This window comes from Cebidichthys violaceus, unplaced genomic scaffold (assembly GCF_023349555.1).
Source record: "Cebidichthys violaceus isolate CVI_PGR_0920_01 unplaced genomic scaffold, fCebVio1.0.p SCAF_3, whole genome shotgun sequence".
Lineage (NCBI taxonomy): Eukaryota > Metazoa > Chordata > Actinopteri > Perciformes > Stichaeidae > Cebidichthys > Cebidichthys violaceus.
In genome coordinates this window covers 16,473,066-16,493,666 of record NW_027176483.1, presented here as the reverse complement: position 1 = coordinate 16,493,666, position 20,601 = coordinate 16,473,066, and the positions used below count along the sequence as shown (strand labels likewise).

Below are 20,601 nucleotides of genomic sequence, written 5' to 3'. Positions count from 1 at the left end.
GTATTTTGACTTACACTCGTGAACAGAACATTCTTCCACTGCTGGATTCAATCTCTTGCTTGGGGCCACTTCAACCTGGTGTATAAGTACAATAGGTGAAAACACCTGCGTGCATAGCCTTTTGGAGTTATAATGTGTAGTATGTTTGCATTATTGACTATTTTTATTTCCTTTCTGATGTATTGAAAGAGTTGCTAAGGCACTCACAACAAACCTCAAGCACTGTCACACACACACACACACACGCACGCACACACACACACACACACACACACACACACACACACACACACACACACACACACATGCAAACACCAGAGTAGAAAACAGGAGACCGGTGCCGTGACTTAACAGTTTAATGTAAATCCAAGACAAAGTGTGATTACATTTCTACACATATACAATATGCATATGTGAGCATACAAATTCTCATTAATAACTCGATTCACCTCGGAGACCGAAAAAATGATCAAAAGTAACAGTGAATAACAAGCTATAACATAGTTCACCACAACGCGAGCCCCTTCTCACCCTACAGTTAGTAAAGAGGACAATTAAAATAACTATATTCTTCTATTTGACGAAGCTGTTTGTCTGTTAAAATCCTCCTGTAAAATTTACAATGCTATCATTAGTTTTTTCGAAGCCTAATATAAATTCACTCCATTTTTCTACAACGAAAATGATTAAGAGAAGCACACAACATCATAATGGTAACACAAGCGCTTAGTAGCAAGTACTCAACTTCTTAGGAGGTTTAATTAATCCTTCTTCTTATTGTCATTATTATATTTATTTAAACATTCTATAAAGCCAGTAAAATATCCATTCTCATAACATACTTAATAATATTAGGCTAAGGAACAGGGTATACATAGAACGCTACAGATCAGAAGATTGAAATAATGAGACATCACACCCCAATAAACAAAAGTAAATAAGAAAAGACAATTAACAGAGAAGTATACTAGGAAATACTGCAGCACACATTAGCTTTATCGACAAAGAATGAGATTTTACACCATTGAGAAACCATACAGCAATGGAAATAAAAGGGGGTCAGGGTTTGATGCACTCTTAGGTCTTTAGAAAATGCAAATAAACTGATAAATCACTTGCATGAGTATTGTTGTGCAGAAATTGAGCAATTTACAATTTTGAGAATGTACCCAAAAGGAATTGTGACTTTGACATGACATCTAGCTTTAGATGAATATTTTTGTAGTGTAAACAGGCAAATCTGGCTTTGAATGTAGCTTTGGTCTACCACTTCTAGATTCCGTTTATTAACACCACAAAAATAACTATCTTTGGCTAGAAATCTCTCTGAAAGTAAGATGGGAAAAGCTACATTTTCAGTTATGTAAAGTAGGACCAAAGATCTTACAACACAGCAATTTGGGGGATTTAAAGTGGTACAAAAGGATCCATATCCTTGCCTGGTTTTACATAAATTAGAATAAATTAAGATAGCAGGAAAACAATCGTATTTCAATCAGTTTTGGTTCTTAATTTCATTCATTTTGATCCCCTGACACCCTCTATCAGTGATGGCATCAAACCTTGACCACCTCACCCTGAATTCCCCCAAGGAATAGCCAGCAAAAGGAGCAGATCTCCTCAACGAAAAGTACAAAAAAAACAAAAACCTATACTCTCATCCGAAAGGGCTTTAAGAATGCTCGTGTGGCTACATTATGAATTACCTGGCGACAGAGAGTACATCAGCTCATGATTAATCCACCTAACACCTCTCCCTGACTCGTGTACTTTGGGAGGCAGCTGCAACTTTGCCAAACGGTTTACACTGAAGCTTGTGCGGGTCGATGTTGCGGGTTGTCTGCTCTCCAAGTCACCTTAGAGGAGTTTGTCTGAAGACTAGTGTGGCACTGTGCGCCCCCGCTCTCAGGAATGTTTCCCAGTGTTTCCACAGCTCCAGGAGGAGGAGGAATCGATATAACACCATGAGCAAAGCTGGAAGTTTGAGTGTATTTTATAGGAGAACGCCAGGCTTCACAGAGAGTGAGACACTGCCTTATTTAGTTTTTAAATGTCACCATGAACCTTTGGAGGTTTTGTTGGCTATTTGGAAGGCAGTGCTCTAACAGGAAAGTCGCTAGCTGGGAAGGCTATGCTCACCTCAACAACACAAAACATTTTTACACTCTACTTAAGCACATTTTGGTAATTGTAAGGTCACTCGATCTACGTTAATGCTCACATTTCTGATTCCCCTTTTTTTTATAAAACACAAAACATTGGTTATGTGAAACAGAGTAATAGAGAAAGGTATCATACACATCAAGTCATTTCCCACAATGTTACGCATACAGGGCCTCTCTTAATTGGATCTTTCATTTGAGAAAATAGCAATTATTTGACATCCCCTAATCGTGAGGATAGTAGTAGTTTTACATTACTTCTCTTACATGGGATTTTGCTGGAGATCAGATCTATAATTATTGCATCATGCATGGCCACTTACGGTGTAGAAATTAAATGATAACGGTCACCCACTGAGAAAGATCTAAAGCCATATCAGATGTCGCAGGTCACACATTACATTCATTTTGTGCGGGTGACCGTGGTTTTAAAGGTATAGTTGGTACATTTTTGATTAATTCATTTTTACAGGTCATTCTATTCCATGGCACGCTAATGTAAAACAAACTTTTTAGTTTACAACACCAATAAAGCTACAACATCAACAACATAAAAAAAACAAAAAAAACAACAACAACTGGCTTATCAATTTGGAGAGAGGTTTGACAAATTGTTGCTCATTCAACCTAGACAGGTGTGAGGAGTAATGAGTAACCAAACAAGCTTTAAAACAGACTACAGCTCTTCCCAAAGTTGAACGTCCAGATTCTAAACAAATTGATTACTGTGCTGTATGCTTTAAATACGTTAAATCGTCCTTGTGAACATGCATTTGCTTGGGGGGGTAAAACGACATGTCCTCAAAACTACTCATGAAGCGTTTAAAGATGAGACCAAAAGTTATTGCCTGTCTGCTGCTCTAGCAAAGCTGTGGAGGATTGCTTGTACTGTGCTGTGCTGTACATGATCGGTCCGTTGAATTCTTTGGTGGGAGAAGTGGGAAAAAAAAGACCAAGTGTGACAACGCTATCCCCATGCTGACAGGAGAGGGGACAGGACAGCAGTGCAGCATGGGTAACGCCAGATTCCCTCAAACAGTGGAATGTTTCAGTAGTCTGTCTCTTAACAGAGGAGCAGATTTCAATGGATAAATATCTCCCTTATGCATGTGTGTGCTTAGGCCCCAATGACCTAGAGGAAATTAAGTAAATCAAATAAAATAAAAAGACAACAACAGAACAGAGAAGAATGATGTAACCAGCAACGTACTATGTAATCACATCTTTAACTACCCGGACCTCAGGCCTGCATGCTGGAGCTGACGGGGAGTGGAGAGTTGAAGGGGGGAAAGTACCAGGATGACAAACCACTCGGGCCCGTCAAGTGATTCTTTTTTCTTTTTTTTAAGAGATCGTTGTATTTCAAACCTGGCTGTTGCCCCCTCAAGCCAAAGCATCTATCTATAAGGGCCCCATTGGGTTATCATCAACTCAACACTTACTATCACCAGCAGTGTTGCAACACTTTACACAGGTGCACCCACCTCCACGGAATACTAAACATTACTGTACATCAACCTCCAGGTTACAAAATAGAAATGAGCCTGACATATCATAAAAAGACACATCCACAAAAATTATTGCAACAATCTCTAAAAAATAAACACAATATGTACTACAGCCATGTCAAAAAGTTCAAGATAATGTTAAGTTAAAAAAACAAAAAAAAATCACTTCAAATGCAAGTACTATGGCAAACCATGAAGGAGAGGGGAAGGCTTTCACTAAACCACCAGCAGTACTGATCTGCCTACGTTCAAGAGGACAAATAAACAGAGGAGATTATTTGTATCATTGGCTACAAGAAAAAAAAAAAAAAGATGTCTGTTAAATCAAGCAGCAAACACACAAAGTGACAGCCCTATTGGTTCTCTAAGTGTTCAGGTATCCCGTTCGGCTGGCGTGGCGATGTCTGTGGTGTACCCGGCTCGAAGACAAATGGACAGTGGCAACAAATTGTCCACAAGGTGCCCTTCCAGGTGTATGCTGTGGCATTTCCCTTCTGTTCTGTTCTTGCAGCTCTGAGATGCTACCCAAACCTCAAGCGCAACAAATAACTCGCAATTACAACATTAGCAACAATCGACGACCACAAAAGGATTCATGTCAGAATTATAAGTGTGCATTCCGGTAAAGTAGTGCCCCCTTCGGCCTACTACCAACCACCCGGGCTCAGTGTCACTATCAACCTGCTCAATGCCAACTTGCTACCATTTTAGTCCCATTTAAGATAGAGAGTTTCACCCTGCCCTCCACAGTCCCTACCTAAACTGACCCTAAGCCTTCAAACAGCCCCTTCCCTCGTGCCTACACAGTATCTCTCTCGAACAACCCTCGATACTCTCGCTCTCCTCTGCAGCCTGGCTATCCCGAGCCTCACAGACCCACCTTCATGGCAACAATAACTTTCTGTCAGGCCCTTCTCTCGGACTAGCTTTAAACCTTAAAAAAACGACCTCTACTGTGTCTCAAACATTGTACTGTAACTCATTCCCTGTACATGAAAACCGAGCTAATATCTCTGCTCCGTTGTCACGATGCATGAATTCCCTTGTGTGGTTATAAAAAGAACAAAACAAATATATTCCAAACTAAAGACACAATTTGGGTGCCACTGTGATAGAGGTTTACGGCTACAGCTATACTGTACATTTTCATATTTACATTAATATCCAGAACAAAATGTAACAAGAATTTATCTATGACTTTGGTAAGTACCCCAGGCAAGTTATCTCATGCACACATAATAAAATAGCTCAGCGTGATATCAACTCTGACATTAATCTTCATCATCTATAGTACGCTGTCAATAAGGACAAGAAACAGCAAGGGCTGAGCCTACACCTGGAAGAGAGCTACAACTGCCCCGACTAGGGTGTCAAACCAGGGAAACATGTCTCTCTACATATCGCAATAGTCTCTTGTGGCTTTCAGGATCCAAGCCAAGTAAACTGTGTCGTTATATCTGTAAGGCACTACGAGGGAACAATGGTCAAAACCTAAAGACTGAAAGAGAGTTTTAAGGAGGTGGACTACACACGCATGGCTGACAGTAGCACACACAGACAATCACGTTGTACATGCCTATGTTATTATAACCACTTTGTGCAATCACATTGAAAAAAGAGGAACAAATAAATCTATTGGTATCAGGAAAAAAAAAACAAAGTAGGTGCAGACTGCTACATTCTAAGAACGGGGCCCAACTAAGACACCTAGCTAAAACTGAAGTATCGTCATAAAGGTGAAACATAAAGGAACAGAATATCTATAAATACACTAAAAAGTTTGTTGTCTTCTGTTGGTTATATTTCCAGAAGCCTCCTCGGCTGGAGAAGGTGGAGTGGGGGGAGTTGCCTCTCTTTTCTCCCCACACCATGAATGATTTGGAAATATTAAGACAGTTCAAGGCCATCAATATTTTTTTTTCTTTGAAGAGCAGCAGGTTTCCGTATTTCACCTTCTCCCAAATGTCTTGGGATTCCAAACTTCCAGTCAGTAACCCCTGTTCAACAGTCTCTTCCCAAATTTAAGAGGGGGAAATGAAAGAAAAAAAGAAACAGAAAGCCTCCACTGTTCCAAAAGGCCTGTTTCAAACTTCCCTGTAAAACTAATGAGACATCACTTTCCTCATAAAGTAAAGTGAAGAATAGACAAATAAATGCAAAAAACTGGCCCTTTCAGGAGAAAAAAAAATGTAAAGAAAACATCTTGAACTGTACCCCTCTGAAATTCATCCCCATCTTTCCCTTCTAGAGAGGCTGTGAATTCTTTTTTCTTCTTCTTTTCTCTCTGTCGTTATATCTTCAAGTTATACGTGACAGTTTCATGAGGATTGCATGTTCCTCTGTCTCTGTTTATGTCTGAGGTCGAGGAGAGGATGTTTAGGATGCCGACGGGGCTCGGGGCGAGAGGGTTTCGAGGGGGGGGGGAGCAGCAGCGCTGGGTCAGGCTCTCCAGTGTCAGTCAGTGTCTTCTCTAGAGGTAAGGGTACTGGTTGACCTTGGTGGGGCTCAGAGGGTATCCAGTGTAGACAGCGGAGGCGGGCGAAGCGCTGATGTAGGCCTGGTGGGCAAACTGGGCCTGGTACTGGCTGTGATGCAAGGTGGGCGAGGGCAGCACGCGGTGGCCCATGCTGACCGGGACCTGGTGGACGATGCTTGGCGGGTAGCTTCCGTGCTGGACTGCGTGGCGCGCTGAGCCCTGCGACGCCACCAGGTGGGCCACGGTGCCGGTGGAGCCCAGAGCAGCAGGGGCTGTGTAGGTGTAGAGGTGGGGCTGGCTGGGTAGGTGTGTGGCAGCCAGGTGCGTGTGGACATTGCCCGTGTGAGAGGGGCTATTGTGATGGAAAGAGTACGGGGCCTGAGTGGCGATGGTGGGGGTGATGTAGGCCTGCTGGCGCCGATGACCATTTCGCTCAGCTACCATATGCTGCTGGGCCTGGATGAGGAGATGACAAGACGGCTGAATGTCACAAACACTTTCACAAATGTATTGGGTAAGTTTGCCAATTTATTATAATCATAGTTTGACATTTTGGGAAATTATCTTGTTTGGACATAGCCAGGCGACCGGCCAATGTTTACCAAACAGACAATGAGGGTGGTATCGATCGTCTCGTCAAACAGAACCTGAAAAAGCTTATCCCCCAAAATAAGCTATACATAATGTACATACAATATACACTATTCCTCTAAACATATCATACACACTTATTCACCCGCTCACCATACCTGGCTGAGATTGAGAGGCTGCTGCTGGAGGGAGTGTAGCCCAGAGCGCTGCTGTCGGTAGGACCCGCCTCCAATAACGCCCCCGTGTAGGTGATTATTGCCAGACACCACTCCATTGGAGGATTTGAACTTGTAAGCTGCATTCTGATGGTTCATTGCTTCTGCACAGGAGAGGATACAAGTTTTGGTATTTGGGAAGCAGTAGCTCCAATACATGACAACGGAATGGTTACTAGCTAATGCATGAGGCTGTGTTTCAGGTTTTGGGAGGAATCTGTCACAGTCTCTTACCTGGCATCAGGCGCTCACACTCATTTGGGACCTCACTGCTCTGGGTTTTGAGAGGTGGAATGATGATGGTGCGGGGGTTCCCATTGTTGTAGTTGTCCAGGATGGTGGTCTTCGTGTCGTAGCTGTTGATGTTGGGGTGCCTGGACTCCACAGTGTAGGGGCTGTTGTTGCTGGAACAGTCGGAGCCGGGTGAATCGTGAACCGTCACGCAACTGATGACATTCTTCCGCTGCTTTGAAGAGGAACTGGAGGAAACAGAAGGGAGGAAAGTTACTTAGAGAACAACTTCTGTGACTAAACAAAACTCAACGCAATCAATGTTATGCTATGATATATGCTGGTTTAATGCTTAAATGTTTTCTCTGTATTTTTCATGATCAGATTCTACGTGCTCTCTTTAATTGTAGACTATATGCTGCTGCCAAGTACTGAACCTTATGATGTGCGTCAAAACATACTTTTGAGTTATTTTTTCAGTATATAAATCTATTGTTACAATTGCTAGCTGCTTGGCTTTCTTTCTTTTTTCTCCTACGACTGTGATTGCTTAGTTTGTGTTTCAGTAGAGGACATCATACAGGACTTGTCTTTGGCACATCTTTTCTGTTGTCAGATGAGTGCACGGTTATACAATTGATTTGATCCATGGTCACAAAGTACCACTGCCACAGTAATTACCACTGGCCTTGCATGGCCCCATTAGCATTCTATGACTTCAGATCAAATTACTTTTATAGTCATCTGATACTAGAAAACACAGATAACTTATTTACAATAGTTTTACTGGTATTGGTGAAAACATGTCTCTATCCTGCTAAGTCAAAGCAGACGCATGACATGTTTCAAAAGAGGTCTCTTTTTTTTTCTGTCTTGGCCCTCTGCGATGTGTTTGTTGTGAAGGTTCATATAGTGAAGACACACCAGCAGGCCTTTTACCTCAGTGGCAATTCACTGTATGAGGATGAGCAATAACAAGCAAACTTCTGAGCTTGTATCAACCGAGCGACACAGAACCACATGAATCCCTTAAAACCCAGAACTGACCTCTTCTTTTGTTTGTGGTCTTCTTCCTCATCCGTGTCACTGCTGATGGTGATGATGCTGACTGCAGGGCTGGGCGTGTCGGGGATGATGATGGTCTGTCTGGGGACGTGGTGCTGGTGCTGGTGGTCGCGGGTGGTGCTGGAAGCCTGCTCTGCTTCGCTAGCCCCCCACCCGCCACCCCCACAGCCCTGCAGGGGCGGGCAGTTGGAGGCCGAGCCGTTCTGTAGCACGGCGCAACGCGGAGGTGTGTTCTCCTTCACCCGCTTGGAGCGCTGTGGAGACAGCACCGCCTGAGAGGACGACACCTCGTAGGCAGACATGTTCCTTATTGAAAGACAGAGAAGAGGGTTGAGGGTCACATTGGGGAAAAATACACAGACACTGTAGATCAAAAGCTGTGAGACATCATGACCTTAATGTGATTATCTTTAGAGGCCATTAGGATGATTTACAATAAGTCTAGAATCAGTACCTGGCAGACATCTGGTGCTGTTTGTTCTTTTTGGAAGTGGAGTTGTTATTGGTCGAGGGCTGCCTCATAACGTGTGCCACTCCCACATTGAGCGTCTGGTTGGTTGGGAGCGTGACGTGGCCAGCCAACAAGGCTGGCTGCTGCATGATGGGATTGTAATGGCTGCCATGTGGATGGGGATTCCTGTAACATAACACAGTTTCACGTGACCACAACAATAAGACACGCTGAAAAATACATTGGTATATCAGGATAATCAAACCCAACGTTGGTGAGAAAAAAGAAAGACAGGGACAAGTATTTCCCACAGAAGCCAGCGGGTGGCAGCAGATAACTTTTCAAAAGAGAACGAAAGCAGGAGAGGGAACAAGTGAGCGGAGAGAGCGAAGAGGGAGGGCAGAGGAGCTGACACCAGCAGCTGTGGAGCGATAGCTCTGCAGAGGAAGTGCGACACTTTCCCAATCGTCTCTCTGAGGACAACAGAGCTGCCACTGGACAGTAAAGGAGGGGAGGGACAGGGAGGTGAGCGTCTGGTCACAGATGGACAGAGCCGAATGAATTTGTGCATACATGGCCCCAGCAGTCCTCCGCAACACAATATATACCTGCATCGTCCTTATCCCTGCAGATCGGCTTCTGCCATCTAGCCATCCATTTATCGAGTCATTGCCGTGACAGGCTATACTAGACCTGATGTCTCTACATGTACATATATCCCATCTCCCTGAGGTAAATCTGCTCTTATAAAAGCACCGGTGTTCACGTGTGTGACTGTGATTCATTGACAATAAAGGACAAGCTGTCAGGGAGATGCAGGCTCCACGGTCAATCAGTCTTATGCTACACCATCTTCCTATAGCACGTTTTGACCTATAAAAGCCATAAAACCACTGCTGGCCTTTGAAATCAATTTGTCTGCCCTGACCTACAGTCTTGCCCCGAATGTTACGTGTATAAACTTGATTTCATAAAAGTGCTTTGTTCTTGAAGCTTTAAAGTGACACATGTCAACCAGTTAGATTTATTTATCCAGCTAAATCCTTGGGAGAAGATAGGTGGATTCAAAAACTGTAGTCCACAATAGTAGGCCACAATATTCTGACATCAAGTTAAGCCTGGCTGGGAGCAGTTACAAGAAAGAAAGCAGTGTTGTTCACCTCCAGTTGGCAAGAGGCTGTGTGCTGCTCATGGAGTCGGGGATGACAGTGGCATGCTGGACTGAGGTGTGGGTGAGCTGCTGCCAGGCTGGAGGCAGCAGGATCTGCTGGGTGCCGCTGGGCCAGGCCTGCTGAGGGAAGAGAACACAGAGTGGGGGAAAAACAAAGAGGGAGGGGGGGGAGAAGACCAGAAGTGTTGAAAGGACAGAGAGAGGAGATACAGGGAAAACAGTCAGCTGCTGTGTAACAAAACAACCAAGCAATGCATTTTATTAATTTGTTTTCTGAAGTCTTTCAGGGACTGCAAAGTCACCCATGATTGAGTCTTTTCATTTAAGCATAATAAATGAAGGGACAAAGGGAACTCATTGAGCTCATTGATTAGTTTTGAGGGTGTTGTGATAAATTACAGTATCTTTTCCAAAGTGCATAACAGCTGGTCTAAACCAGCTACTGGGCATGTAAAATGAACTTCGCCAGCTTCAAGGAGACATCCATCGACAAAGGAGATAAGACCAGGAATTAATAAAGATGTACAGCAGCTCTTTTCTTTGTCTGCTTTCATATGAGTGAGTGTATGTGTGTGTGTGTGTGTGTGTGTGTGTGTGTGTGTTAGTGTGATTATGTGTTTGACTTGAGTCAAATCAACCTGTGTTCTAATTAAATTCGTAGGCCTATTCAAGCTGCTGTGAAAGAGGCTACTTTGTATTTCTGATGCAGAACAGGAGGAGTATCCGGCATTATGTGCCCCAAGATGTGCCAAGATGAGCGTGCGTGCATGCATGCCTGAACGTGTTTGTGTGTTACTGCGTGTGTAACCCTAATAGTTTAATGCAGTTCTATTGATTAGCACTTTAATGTCAGGGCTAATGAATTGTTCCTTTAATACCATTTGCACATCTATTTACAACAGCATCAGTATGTGCTGCAGCACACACACGTTTAAATAGAGGAAGAGAAAGACACACAGACAGACAGGCAAAGAGAGAGAGAGAGAGAGAGAGAGAGAGAGAGAGAGAGAGAGAGAGAGAGAGAGAGAGAGAGAGAGAGAGAGAGACAGAGACAGAGAGGCACCATACAAAATGCAAAGCAGATAATCTGTGTATTTGCTACGGTAACTTTATTTTTACCTTCATCTTTTAACTTTATCTTAACCTTTATCTTTGTATTCACATATTTGCTGTGCGCTGTCTGTTTCCATTATATTCTGATACAAAGTAGCTGTTCTGCTCTGTATTCCGGCTGCAGGCTTGTGGAAGTGGAATTGTTTTTGTCTGAGGCAGGTTGCAAAGTCCAAACCAACAAGCCTGTGGTTGAAGTGCTGCAGGGGGCATCTGCAGGCCAGCGGTGCTGCCTTGTCTGTGCACTGATGACTGACATCTCTAATGGAACATTGTGGAGCTGGAGATGGTCTTTACATCTAAGACCACATCCAAGGCCTTTTATCAACATGCCATTAAGAGACTGTAATACATCCATCCATCTCCCGCTCCTCCTGCTCGCTCTATCTCCATTCCCGGCACTCTACGTGCCTCTCTCACTCGGCGTCTGCGTTGTGTAACCAGCCTGTCTGCCCTGAAATGGTAACCCAGTTAAGAGGCCATTTCTTTCTTCTCAGAGTACACCATCACTATCAGCGGCCCACCGCCTCCCACCTCGACCTACACTCCCCGGGTGAAAACCCTTTGTCACCTCGGGGCTTTGAAAGCCCCAGCTCTCACTCCCCAATTGTTTCCACATTTTCTGCATTCCTGCTCCAGATAAAGGTCCTGCTGGTCTCCCTGCCTCCCTGCTTAGAGCCTCCTTCCTTCTACCCCCTATCTGCTCGCCCAGGGTGCTCAGGGCTAAACTTGCATGGGTCCAAAGTGGGCAAAGGGCGCATGGGTAGCAGTGAGCAGTGGGTGGGTGAAGGCGCAGGTCGGGAGAATGCGACCGACAACTCGTCCGCGCCCATGGGACCTCCCACCGTAAAGGAATAAATACACCACAAACCTAGTTATTAGGTGTGCTGCTCGCTGGCCTATATAAACCATCTGCTTGCGTTAACTCTTGCATGTCTTTGTTTAACATGTGTGCCGACAGAGGTAAGTACGTGCAGAGCAGGGCAGCAATGTGCGAGCCACACTTGATATAACAGGTCATGAAATTTACATTTCCCTTAAAGACACGGAGACGCTTTAATTCGTTTTGCCTCTGACTGAGCCATCATATCTATGGATCTGGTGATGTTGTGAATTCTCTGGTCATGCAGAGCCTCATCCAAGCTTCCCCTGACCTCCCAGGATCCTCCGAGGCCTGTAATTTGGAGCGCCTGACTTGGAAGCAGCCCTGGAGCTAATCACCATTTGGTATCTGACAGATTAACCCACCATAGAAACACAGGCGCACACACACAGACACACACGTACACACACACACACACACACACACACACACACACACACACACACACAGAGCTTCGCTGCCTGTCTGCCTGCCTACTGCATGATTAACTGGAGATAAGGGAGCGCTTCAAACTCCCTGGATTCACAGGGATATTTAAAGCCGTCATGGAAATTTCCATAGGGATAGAGGTGGTGTGGTGATGGAAGTGGTCTACAGTGTGTGTGTGTGTGTGTGTGTGTGTGTGTGTGTGTGTGTGTGTGTGTGTGTGTGTGTGTGTGTGTGTGTGCAGAGAGAGTGATGCATAGTCACTCCCTGTTACTTCCAACAACTGTATATTAGCAGCTAAAGCTTCGGCCCCACTGTGCAGGCTCCAGTGAAGGCCTTCTCTGTGTGAAAGGCTCTTGCCTTTGTGTGCATCAGACCATGGCAGCCTCAGCCTCCAGGAGAGCGGGACAGCAGAAAGAGCGAGCGAGGGGGAGAGAGAGTAAGAGGAGAGAGAGAGAGAGAGAGGCAGGAAGCAATGCACAGGAGAGCTTGGCCTGAATGCGCTCAGGAAAAAAACAGCTGCCAGCAGGGGCAGGGGCAGGAACATTGAGTGATTTCCAGCCTCCATCGATAGATACTATTCTTAGTGAAGGCTTATGAAAAAAAGAATGCAGAGAGCTTTGTTTGAATGCGGGCAGTTCCAAGTCGGAAAGGTACTGTTAGTCTTCAGAGCCAAAAAACTCTATTAGTTCATTCTCTGTGATACTCTACCTGTGTAAGCAGGCCAGGTTGAATCTGCAGAGGCTGGGCACCAGGGGCCTGCGTCACTATGGGAACAGCATTCTCCATCCGCACAGAGTAACTGGTGTGCTTGGAAGGGGACGCCTGCAGCCCTGTGCACAAATAAAGCCCATGTACAGAGGATGTCAACAAAACACAGTCACTGATAAAAATAAAAACACATCATGCATTTCTGCAGCATTAAGAGCGAGAGATCACACAACATGATTTATTTGCACACTGATTTATGTGCATTCAACAGATGTCAAAACCCCTCTGCTCTGTGTTCGAATATAGAAACGGCACTTAGAAAAACACAAACAGTAGTCATGGCAATAGTATAAAAACAGCTTCTAATAATGGATTTTTTATCACCCATTCCATAAAAAGAATAAATAAACAAACAGAATAATGCCTTAGAGCTTTTCTGCCCTCCCAGCGCAAACACAGAGGAGACAAACGGGGGTGAGTAAGCCTTACACAAACATATTCAATTTCCTTTCCAATGACTAATTGCCTCATCAAGTTATCATGGAATGACAGTTTTTATGGTACGATTGACTCTACCTGTATGGTGCAAGACCAAAACTGCAAAACGAAATGACAAAAAGTGACTGTCTGTGCATAGACTGTCTGAGATAGAACTAAAACTGACTCCAGAGCTGTATGTATTGTATTACATAAATGTCTAGTCGTGTTTAATCCATATGTCATGTTCTAGTGCAGGCGCTCATGGCCGGGATTTTAGGTTTTGCACAGACCACAAATTCCACTCTGTTTACTCACACTAATGCATACTGACTGGTCAAACGTCCTTACCTTGGAAGCCAGGTGGGCAGACGATGAGCGCCTGCTGGAAGGGGTCGGGCCGAGCAGCGCAGAGCTGAGGAGGCCCCGGCTGCAGGGGCATGCTCCTCTGGGCCACGGCTGCCATAGAGGCAGCGGAGGGCTGGTAGAGTGCAGATTGGTAGTTTAGTATGGAGACATCAGGACTTGCAAAGGAAAGGGTGGCATTGTTGGTGGAGGAGGGAACCAGGTTGGTGGCCTAAAGGAATGATGGGACCAAAATAAAAATCATGAGAGTGGAGGTACTGATGGGAACAACAGGGAAGTGGAAGTGCTCCAGGGAGGGAGGGTTGAACAGCAGGCACGGTAAATAAAAATAAAAAAAACAGAACGATAACAGTATTCTAAAAAAAAAAACAATACACACACAAAGATGCAAAACAACCTCCAGATCAAGATAAGAGATCAGAGCCAATGGAAGGATAAGGAAATTGGACGACTGATTTGAAAGTGTCTTAAAATATGCGGACTGTTGATTTGATTAATTAGAGGGAGGGAAAGAATGTTAGGAGAGATGCAATCAATGCTACAATCCGTAGAATAATCAACCATCAATGAGCAAAATGCCACCAGAGCACATTTAGACCGAGATTTTGATAATCGGGTATCATTTACAGCATTTACTGGGTAAAAATGTCTAGACTTCTGGTGACAATATACTGAACATGAAATGATTATGTCTCAGTACACAATTTAGCTACAACAAACCACACAGCAGCATAAACATCTTCCGTATTATCGCGCTTAAATGATGAGTGTTAAAGGCATAAGGAGATCACATTACTAAGACTGTTTAAATGTAAATGTAACTGAGTTATAATGAGCCAATATAATGAGCTGCAGCAAAACTTGACATTTCATGTCACAGCTTCACTGTCTAGCCCCCAAATCAATATGCCTGACAGGAGTAATATTTCCCAGCCAGCAGTCATTATATAATTGTGTAAGCTTAGGTAACTCCAGCATGTCTTGACCATTAATAAGACATGTGGAATACTCAGATTGCCTGGGAACATCCTAGATACAAACAAATGCTTTTAAGAGACACCGTTTGCTCATCTCGTAAGTAGTATTTGCTCCGCGAGACACCGTCTAATTTTAGCCCTTTCATTAAGCGCACATAGGGGCGGAGGGAAATAGAGAGACAGCGCTTTCATTTTTCATTTGCTCTCTTTAGCGTGTTCGATAAACACCAGGGGAGGGAACATAATCAATATGGCACTGTGGCATTCATCATAAACAAGCACGGAAGCAGCAAAATACAAGCCAAAGATGCATTCCAGCCTTGCAAATGAATCGAGCTGAATAAATCACTAACTTAAGTCTGTTTATATGCCCTGAGAGCCACGAGCAGAAAAGACAAGCTGAGGGAATGTTAATCCATTTAAATCACAGCAAGATGGGGTTTTTGTCGCATGCTACACAGTGTGAGCTGGCTCGATATAGTTGGTGATAAAGAACTTTGTTTACTAAAGAGAGGGGTGGGGGAGAGAGAGCAGGAGTTGTAACAAAGCACAATCTGGAGAACCTTGCAACACGAAGCTCGGTGATTCCGGTATAAGCCAAAAGTCAGCAGTTTCGATTCACAGACCGTACGGGAACGAAGCGGTAAAGCACCACAGGCTCAACCCCGGGAAATGGGAGGAAAGAGGAGAAGACAGCGGAGGACAGGAGTGAGAGGAGGGAAAGGGAGAGGAAGCCTGGTAAAGGGATTCTTAAGGCCTGAAAGCCCCAGAATGCAAGGCAAGCAGGAAGTGGGGCTTGTCATGTGTGTAATCAGCACTTTGTGACAATCCCACAGGACCCGGGGCACAGACAGAAATGCAGGCAGACAGATATACATGCACCAAGGCAGAAAGGCAGGCAAGTAAGCATGGAAACATGCAGACAGACAGGAAGAACGGACAGAGAAAAATAGAACAAAGACACAAACGGCCGCTTTTGGGCTGCTGAGCTGTTTAACTACTGACAGTTGGGCGTTTAAAATACAATTATTTGGTGAAGACAGCAGTTCACCGGGTTTGTAAGCAAGACGCATCATTGGTTTTGTGGCCTGAGGCAGCTCGGCATTAATTATCCATTGTGATATATATATATATATACATTTGCTTGATAAATATTCCACACTACATTTCTCATGCCATGTTTTTCAATGGAAATGCCGTAAACCATAGCTAAAATAATTAACATACTTGCATCCGACGGCATAAAAGTTCTCTCTGTCAGTGGTTGCCCAACATACTGATGAGTGAGGTTTTACCTGGCTGTGCACAGTGTTCAGCTGGTTGTTGAAGGTCATGGTGAGGTTGGTGGAGGTGCTGGGGGCCACGTGGGTGATAAAGGGCGTCTTGCTCTGGTTGACTGTGTCGTACATGTTGACACGGCGCTTACAGATCTCCATGTTTTGGAAGCACGACTTCACACTGCAGGGACAGAGAGGGAGGGAGCAGGAATGAGTGCTGCGCATTGTGACAGCGGCAGATGTTTGAATGATAATTATATGAACAACAACAACAAGGCCCGTTCGGTACGTACTGTGTGCTGTGCGGGAAATCGAGGAGGTGTGTCATAGTAACAAAGGGGTGGTTGAGCGTTTCGATTGGGGTGATCCTCTTGTCCGCGTCAATGGTCAGCATCTTGGTTAACAAGTCGATGAACTCCCTCCTGTCGGCCTTCTCTGCCAGCATTTCGGTCCCCTCCAGATCCGACGTCATGTTCACCTGGAGGCACGAAAACGGACACACAAGCATGTTAGCACAGGGCCTGATTGAGTATTCAAGGACTCTCATGTTTCCGCAGACGACAGAGAAAAAAAATCTCTCCCACAACTTATTCCCATAGAGGGGCCTATTAATACTCACAAGGCCTCATCAGTTAGGGTGTCAGTGTGAGTGTCACAGAACCCGGTGATAACCTTGCACCTTAGTGACATTATAAACATTTGCGCTGGTATTTCTAGCACCACTTGAAATACCTCCTGGCGCCGTCGCTGAGATTTTTATCTATTCCTGAGATGTGAAAACAAACAAAAACATGAACCCAATAAATGTTGCCATTGGCTAGTCCTTAAAAAATAAAAATAAAAACGTTCTTAAAGGACACCATTTTGTGAGAGCTTCTTAGAGAGCTGACACGAGACAACTTAACTTAAATAGGGTTTTGAAGCAGTTCTGGGAAGCTGCCTTGGAACATTGTGTCGATTCGTCTGTATTGCAGCTTGGGTTATGGATGAACACGGGGCAAAGCAGCACATTTCTGCAGATTCTTTGCTCTAATGAAAACCCACAAAACTAGCAGGAATTGATTTGTTAGGCAGGGGACTAACTCTGGGGACTGGGTTTGCTTTTACATGTGGGGTGAGGTAGTGAAGGAAGTGGGACAAGGTCGTGATATAGCTAGTCTGGGTTTAAGCGAACAAGCAGATTGTCAGGCAGTGCAAGGACAGAGACGGGGACAGAAGCAGCAGACAGGCAGCCTTGTTTATTGTGACTGCCATGCAGAGGTAGCGGGGCTGTTTTTAATAAAGACGCAGCGCTTATCTGTAGGCCTGCTCCAGGGGCTATCAGATGTGCTGCCAGTCAACACTGCAAATCTGATTCAATTCTCTTTCTCTATGCAGGTTATTCAGGCTCTGTAACCATTCCTCTCTGCTTGCCACCTCCGCTGGCTGTGATAAAGGAATAATCTGCAGAATGAGGTGAGACATAATCACGTCGTCCTCTGCTAGTGGAAGAGATGACTTTGGGAAATGTACACAGTTTGGTTGCTCATGGGTAGCAGGTGGGAGTTGGCTGAGGGGTGCCACAATAATCAGACTCGAAGGCTCGAAGCGGAAGCCAGAAAAGGAATTTTCCTATCGCCCATTAAATTAAGATATGTGAATTTACTCGATAGAAAATGTATTTTCATGCTTCGTTTTCTTTCAATAACAGCAAAAGAGAACATTTGACATTCTCTAATCTTGAATGAAAATCAAAAAAAGGCCACTAAAAAAACATAAAGACAAGGGGCTACAACAAATATGGTCAGCCTTGCGTGTTTTGTATGTCGACGGCTCTTTATGGAGCCACATCTGTGCCGTGGGGAGCACTGACATGCCACTCTGGAGTAAGGGTAGGGATGGCAGATGTCGAGCAGTGAGACAGACCGGGCTACGCCTCAGGAGGTGTGGAGCTCAGCATGCAGGATGCAGGCCTGTCTTCTGCACAGCACTACGACGTGTGCAGATTTACCCATAAACTTTATTATTCAGTGGGAAGAGCATAGCAGAAGAGAGTGAAAGTGTATTTGCAAGTGTATGTTGTAAAAAAAAAAAAAAGACATGGTAAAGGCCATGCTGCCATGGCTTCACTCCTATCAACCGAGATATTGAAGGATTGCAGATCAAAGCAAATGCATTTTTCGAGGAGGCCTTCCTTCCATCTACATCAGGCCTCAAGCAGGATCCTGCATTTGCTCTAAGTTGGTCTCTGATTTACTCAAATTAGATATACTTGTGACTAAAGCCTCCCCACATTTCCCACGACTGAGAGGAGGTTCATTATCTCTTCCTGGCACCCAGCCTCTCTGTCTTTCAGGGCCTTCAGCTACATCATCCATTATACACGCGGAGACAGATGTCCACAATGCTGACTTGTTTATATGGCCGAGGATAGTGAGATGGGGCAAAATAGGCAGTTTTCTCCCACATTAAGCTTGTGCAGCTCTGCTGTATCGCCTTTGTGGTAAGCTGAATCAGGCTGCTGCAGTGAGAGAAAGATGGGACACAGAGCTTGAAGCGTAGGAGACAGAGATGACCCAGGGGATATCATACCAGTGCAGGTTGGTTTCATTAAACTGCGTGTGTGTGTGTGTGTGTGTGTGTGTGTGTGTGTGTGTGTGTGTGTGTGTGTGTGTGCGCTGTAAACTCAACAAGCCCGGGCAGCGATACTATCATGTCCTAGCCGACAGCATGTTATTCCAGACAGGCCTGACAACGGCCCTGGGCACTACTGGACAACCATAATTGTCTCCATCACTTAAGTCACTACTTATCCACATGGACAGTCTCCAGAAGCTGCTCCTGGTTGGGCACCAAGTCGGCCATTTTCAAAAAGAAATAATTCACCTGCTTAAGTCTTATCCCTTGGCTCGTCATTATCAGAGGATCAGAGGAAGGATCGAGGTGCATGATGACATGAGAGTACTGTCACAGATTCGAAGGGGCCCTGGGAAAAACAGTGTAATTTTCCACCACGCTGCCATATCTGTCGGCAGAACCGGTATTTGGCCAAGTAAGGGTGAACAAAACAACACTTAATATCATCTCCCTGTCAGGCACGTCCTATCAAAATGTAATGGCTACATGTGAACTTTCCCACCGCGGAGAGACCAATTTCACGCTGAGTCATCGAGGAAAGTGACATTAGATGTAGCCGCATTCAGTAGCAGGGCTTTTCCATATAGAAGTCTCGTTGTAATGTAAGTCACTTCCTGGGGTTAAACATGAGCTTCTTAACAAGCAGATTCCCACAGGCGACATGTAGGACTGCAGGGAGAGAGGGGCTAACCAGCTGAGTCATGAAGACACAACATGGTGCGGGTCCCACTGAGCTGGTCTGAAAAACTGGTGTGTGTGCGAGAGTAAAATATTTTGTTCCCTTGTCGTCTACATACTTACTGTACATGTACTATAGACATACAAAGTGAAAACATAGCCACAACACTCACTCCAGTTTAAATAAGAAAGCAAACTGTATATATATATATATATATATATATACATTAACCACCCTTACCACATGCTCAGCATAAATGTCTGTAGCTTATTTGACAGCGGTTAAGCAAAATGAAGAGCAGAGGCAGATTTGAGGAGGGGTTCCAGTGAACAGCTGCTTTTCTTTCACTTTGTAAACTTCCATATAGAAGCAGAGCTACACTGCATCTGGAGATCAGGCCTTGGCAGCATAAATATTTTAAAAGATTTCAAATATTTGATGGATAATTCTCGGGATGTGATGGATCAAACTGACCTGGGACCTGGGTAGACTCATCAGTTGAAGCTTCAAATGCGAGACAGGTGGTTGTCATTCAAGCAAAAGACAGAGCAAAGGCAAATAATATATCTATTGGTACGATTCGTGGGGGAGAGAGTCATGCTTTGTGTTACTGAATCAGCATACCTGCGCCATATCATCCAGGCAGTTGAAGATGTACTTGCGAGCTTCCTTGGACTTGATCCCCGTTTCACCCTCGTGGTCCTCTGGAGTCTGCGGGAGACAAGAAGCAGATGTTCCTCTCAAATCCACATCACACTTCCCCTCTGGAAACGCACTATTTACATTTGGCTCATTACAGCCTCTTGTTGTTGATGTGCAGCAGGACTCGGCTTGCCCTCCGAGCAACCCTGGGGTAGCACACAAACACTCATCTAACAGCCAGGGAAGATGGGGGGGGGGGGCATGTGGAGGCCCACGCTATATCACTGAGATGACATGCAGAATGTAAACTGCACACACGCTTTTCACACAAGTGCACATGGACACACTTTCACTTAAACACTTGAACACAGGCGATCACTCTTTTTCAAAGGTTGACTTTAGAAGCCAGCTCACTGAACACATGATATTTTTAATTACAGTCAGCAAAGCGATGCAGCTGCTGTTACGTGGAAACACATGGCAAGGTCAAATTAAAGCTGAGCAATCACTCTTCGGGATGGAAAAAAAGTGGTCAGGATGCCTTGACGTTTGATTTTCCACAAAGCA

General features: G+C 44.7%; 1 protein-coding gene across 3 annotated transcripts in view; it reads right to left on the bottom strand.

Annotated features, from left to right (window-relative positions):
* Window positions 1–338: 338 nt before the first annotated feature.
* hipk2 (homeodomain interacting protein kinase 2) overlaps window positions 339–20,601 on the bottom strand; it is a 70,284-nt gene continuing 50,021 nt past the window's right edge. The window contains exons 5-16 of one of the 3 annotated variants that reach the window (XM_068722480.1): window positions 20,017–20,103; window positions 19,867–19,896; window positions 16,391–16,575; window positions 16,116–16,278; window positions 13,829–14,054; window positions 13,001–13,122; window positions 9,860–9,990; window positions 8,703–8,885; window positions 8,231–8,554; window positions 7,187–7,431; window positions 6,896–7,056; window positions 339–6,602 (exon numbers count right to left, since the gene is read on the bottom strand). In XM_068722480.1, coding sequence (XP_068578581.1) covers window positions 6,141–6,602; window positions 6,896–7,056; window positions 7,187–7,431; window positions 8,231–8,554; window positions 8,703–8,885; window positions 9,860–9,990; window positions 13,001–13,122; window positions 13,829–14,054; window positions 16,116–16,278; window positions 16,391–16,575; window positions 19,867–19,896; window positions 20,017–20,103 — 2,319 coding nt within the window. In that variant the 3' untranslated portion in view covers window positions 339–6,140. The remainder of the gene's footprint in view (window positions 6,603–6,895; window positions 7,057–7,186; window positions 7,432–8,230; window positions 8,555–8,702; window positions 8,886–9,859; window positions 9,991–13,000; window positions 13,123–13,828; window positions 14,055–16,115; window positions 16,279–16,390; window positions 16,576–19,866; window positions 19,897–20,016; window positions 20,104–20,601) is intronic. The other 2 variants (XM_068722481.1, XM_068722482.1) reach the window with 2 other exon arrangements.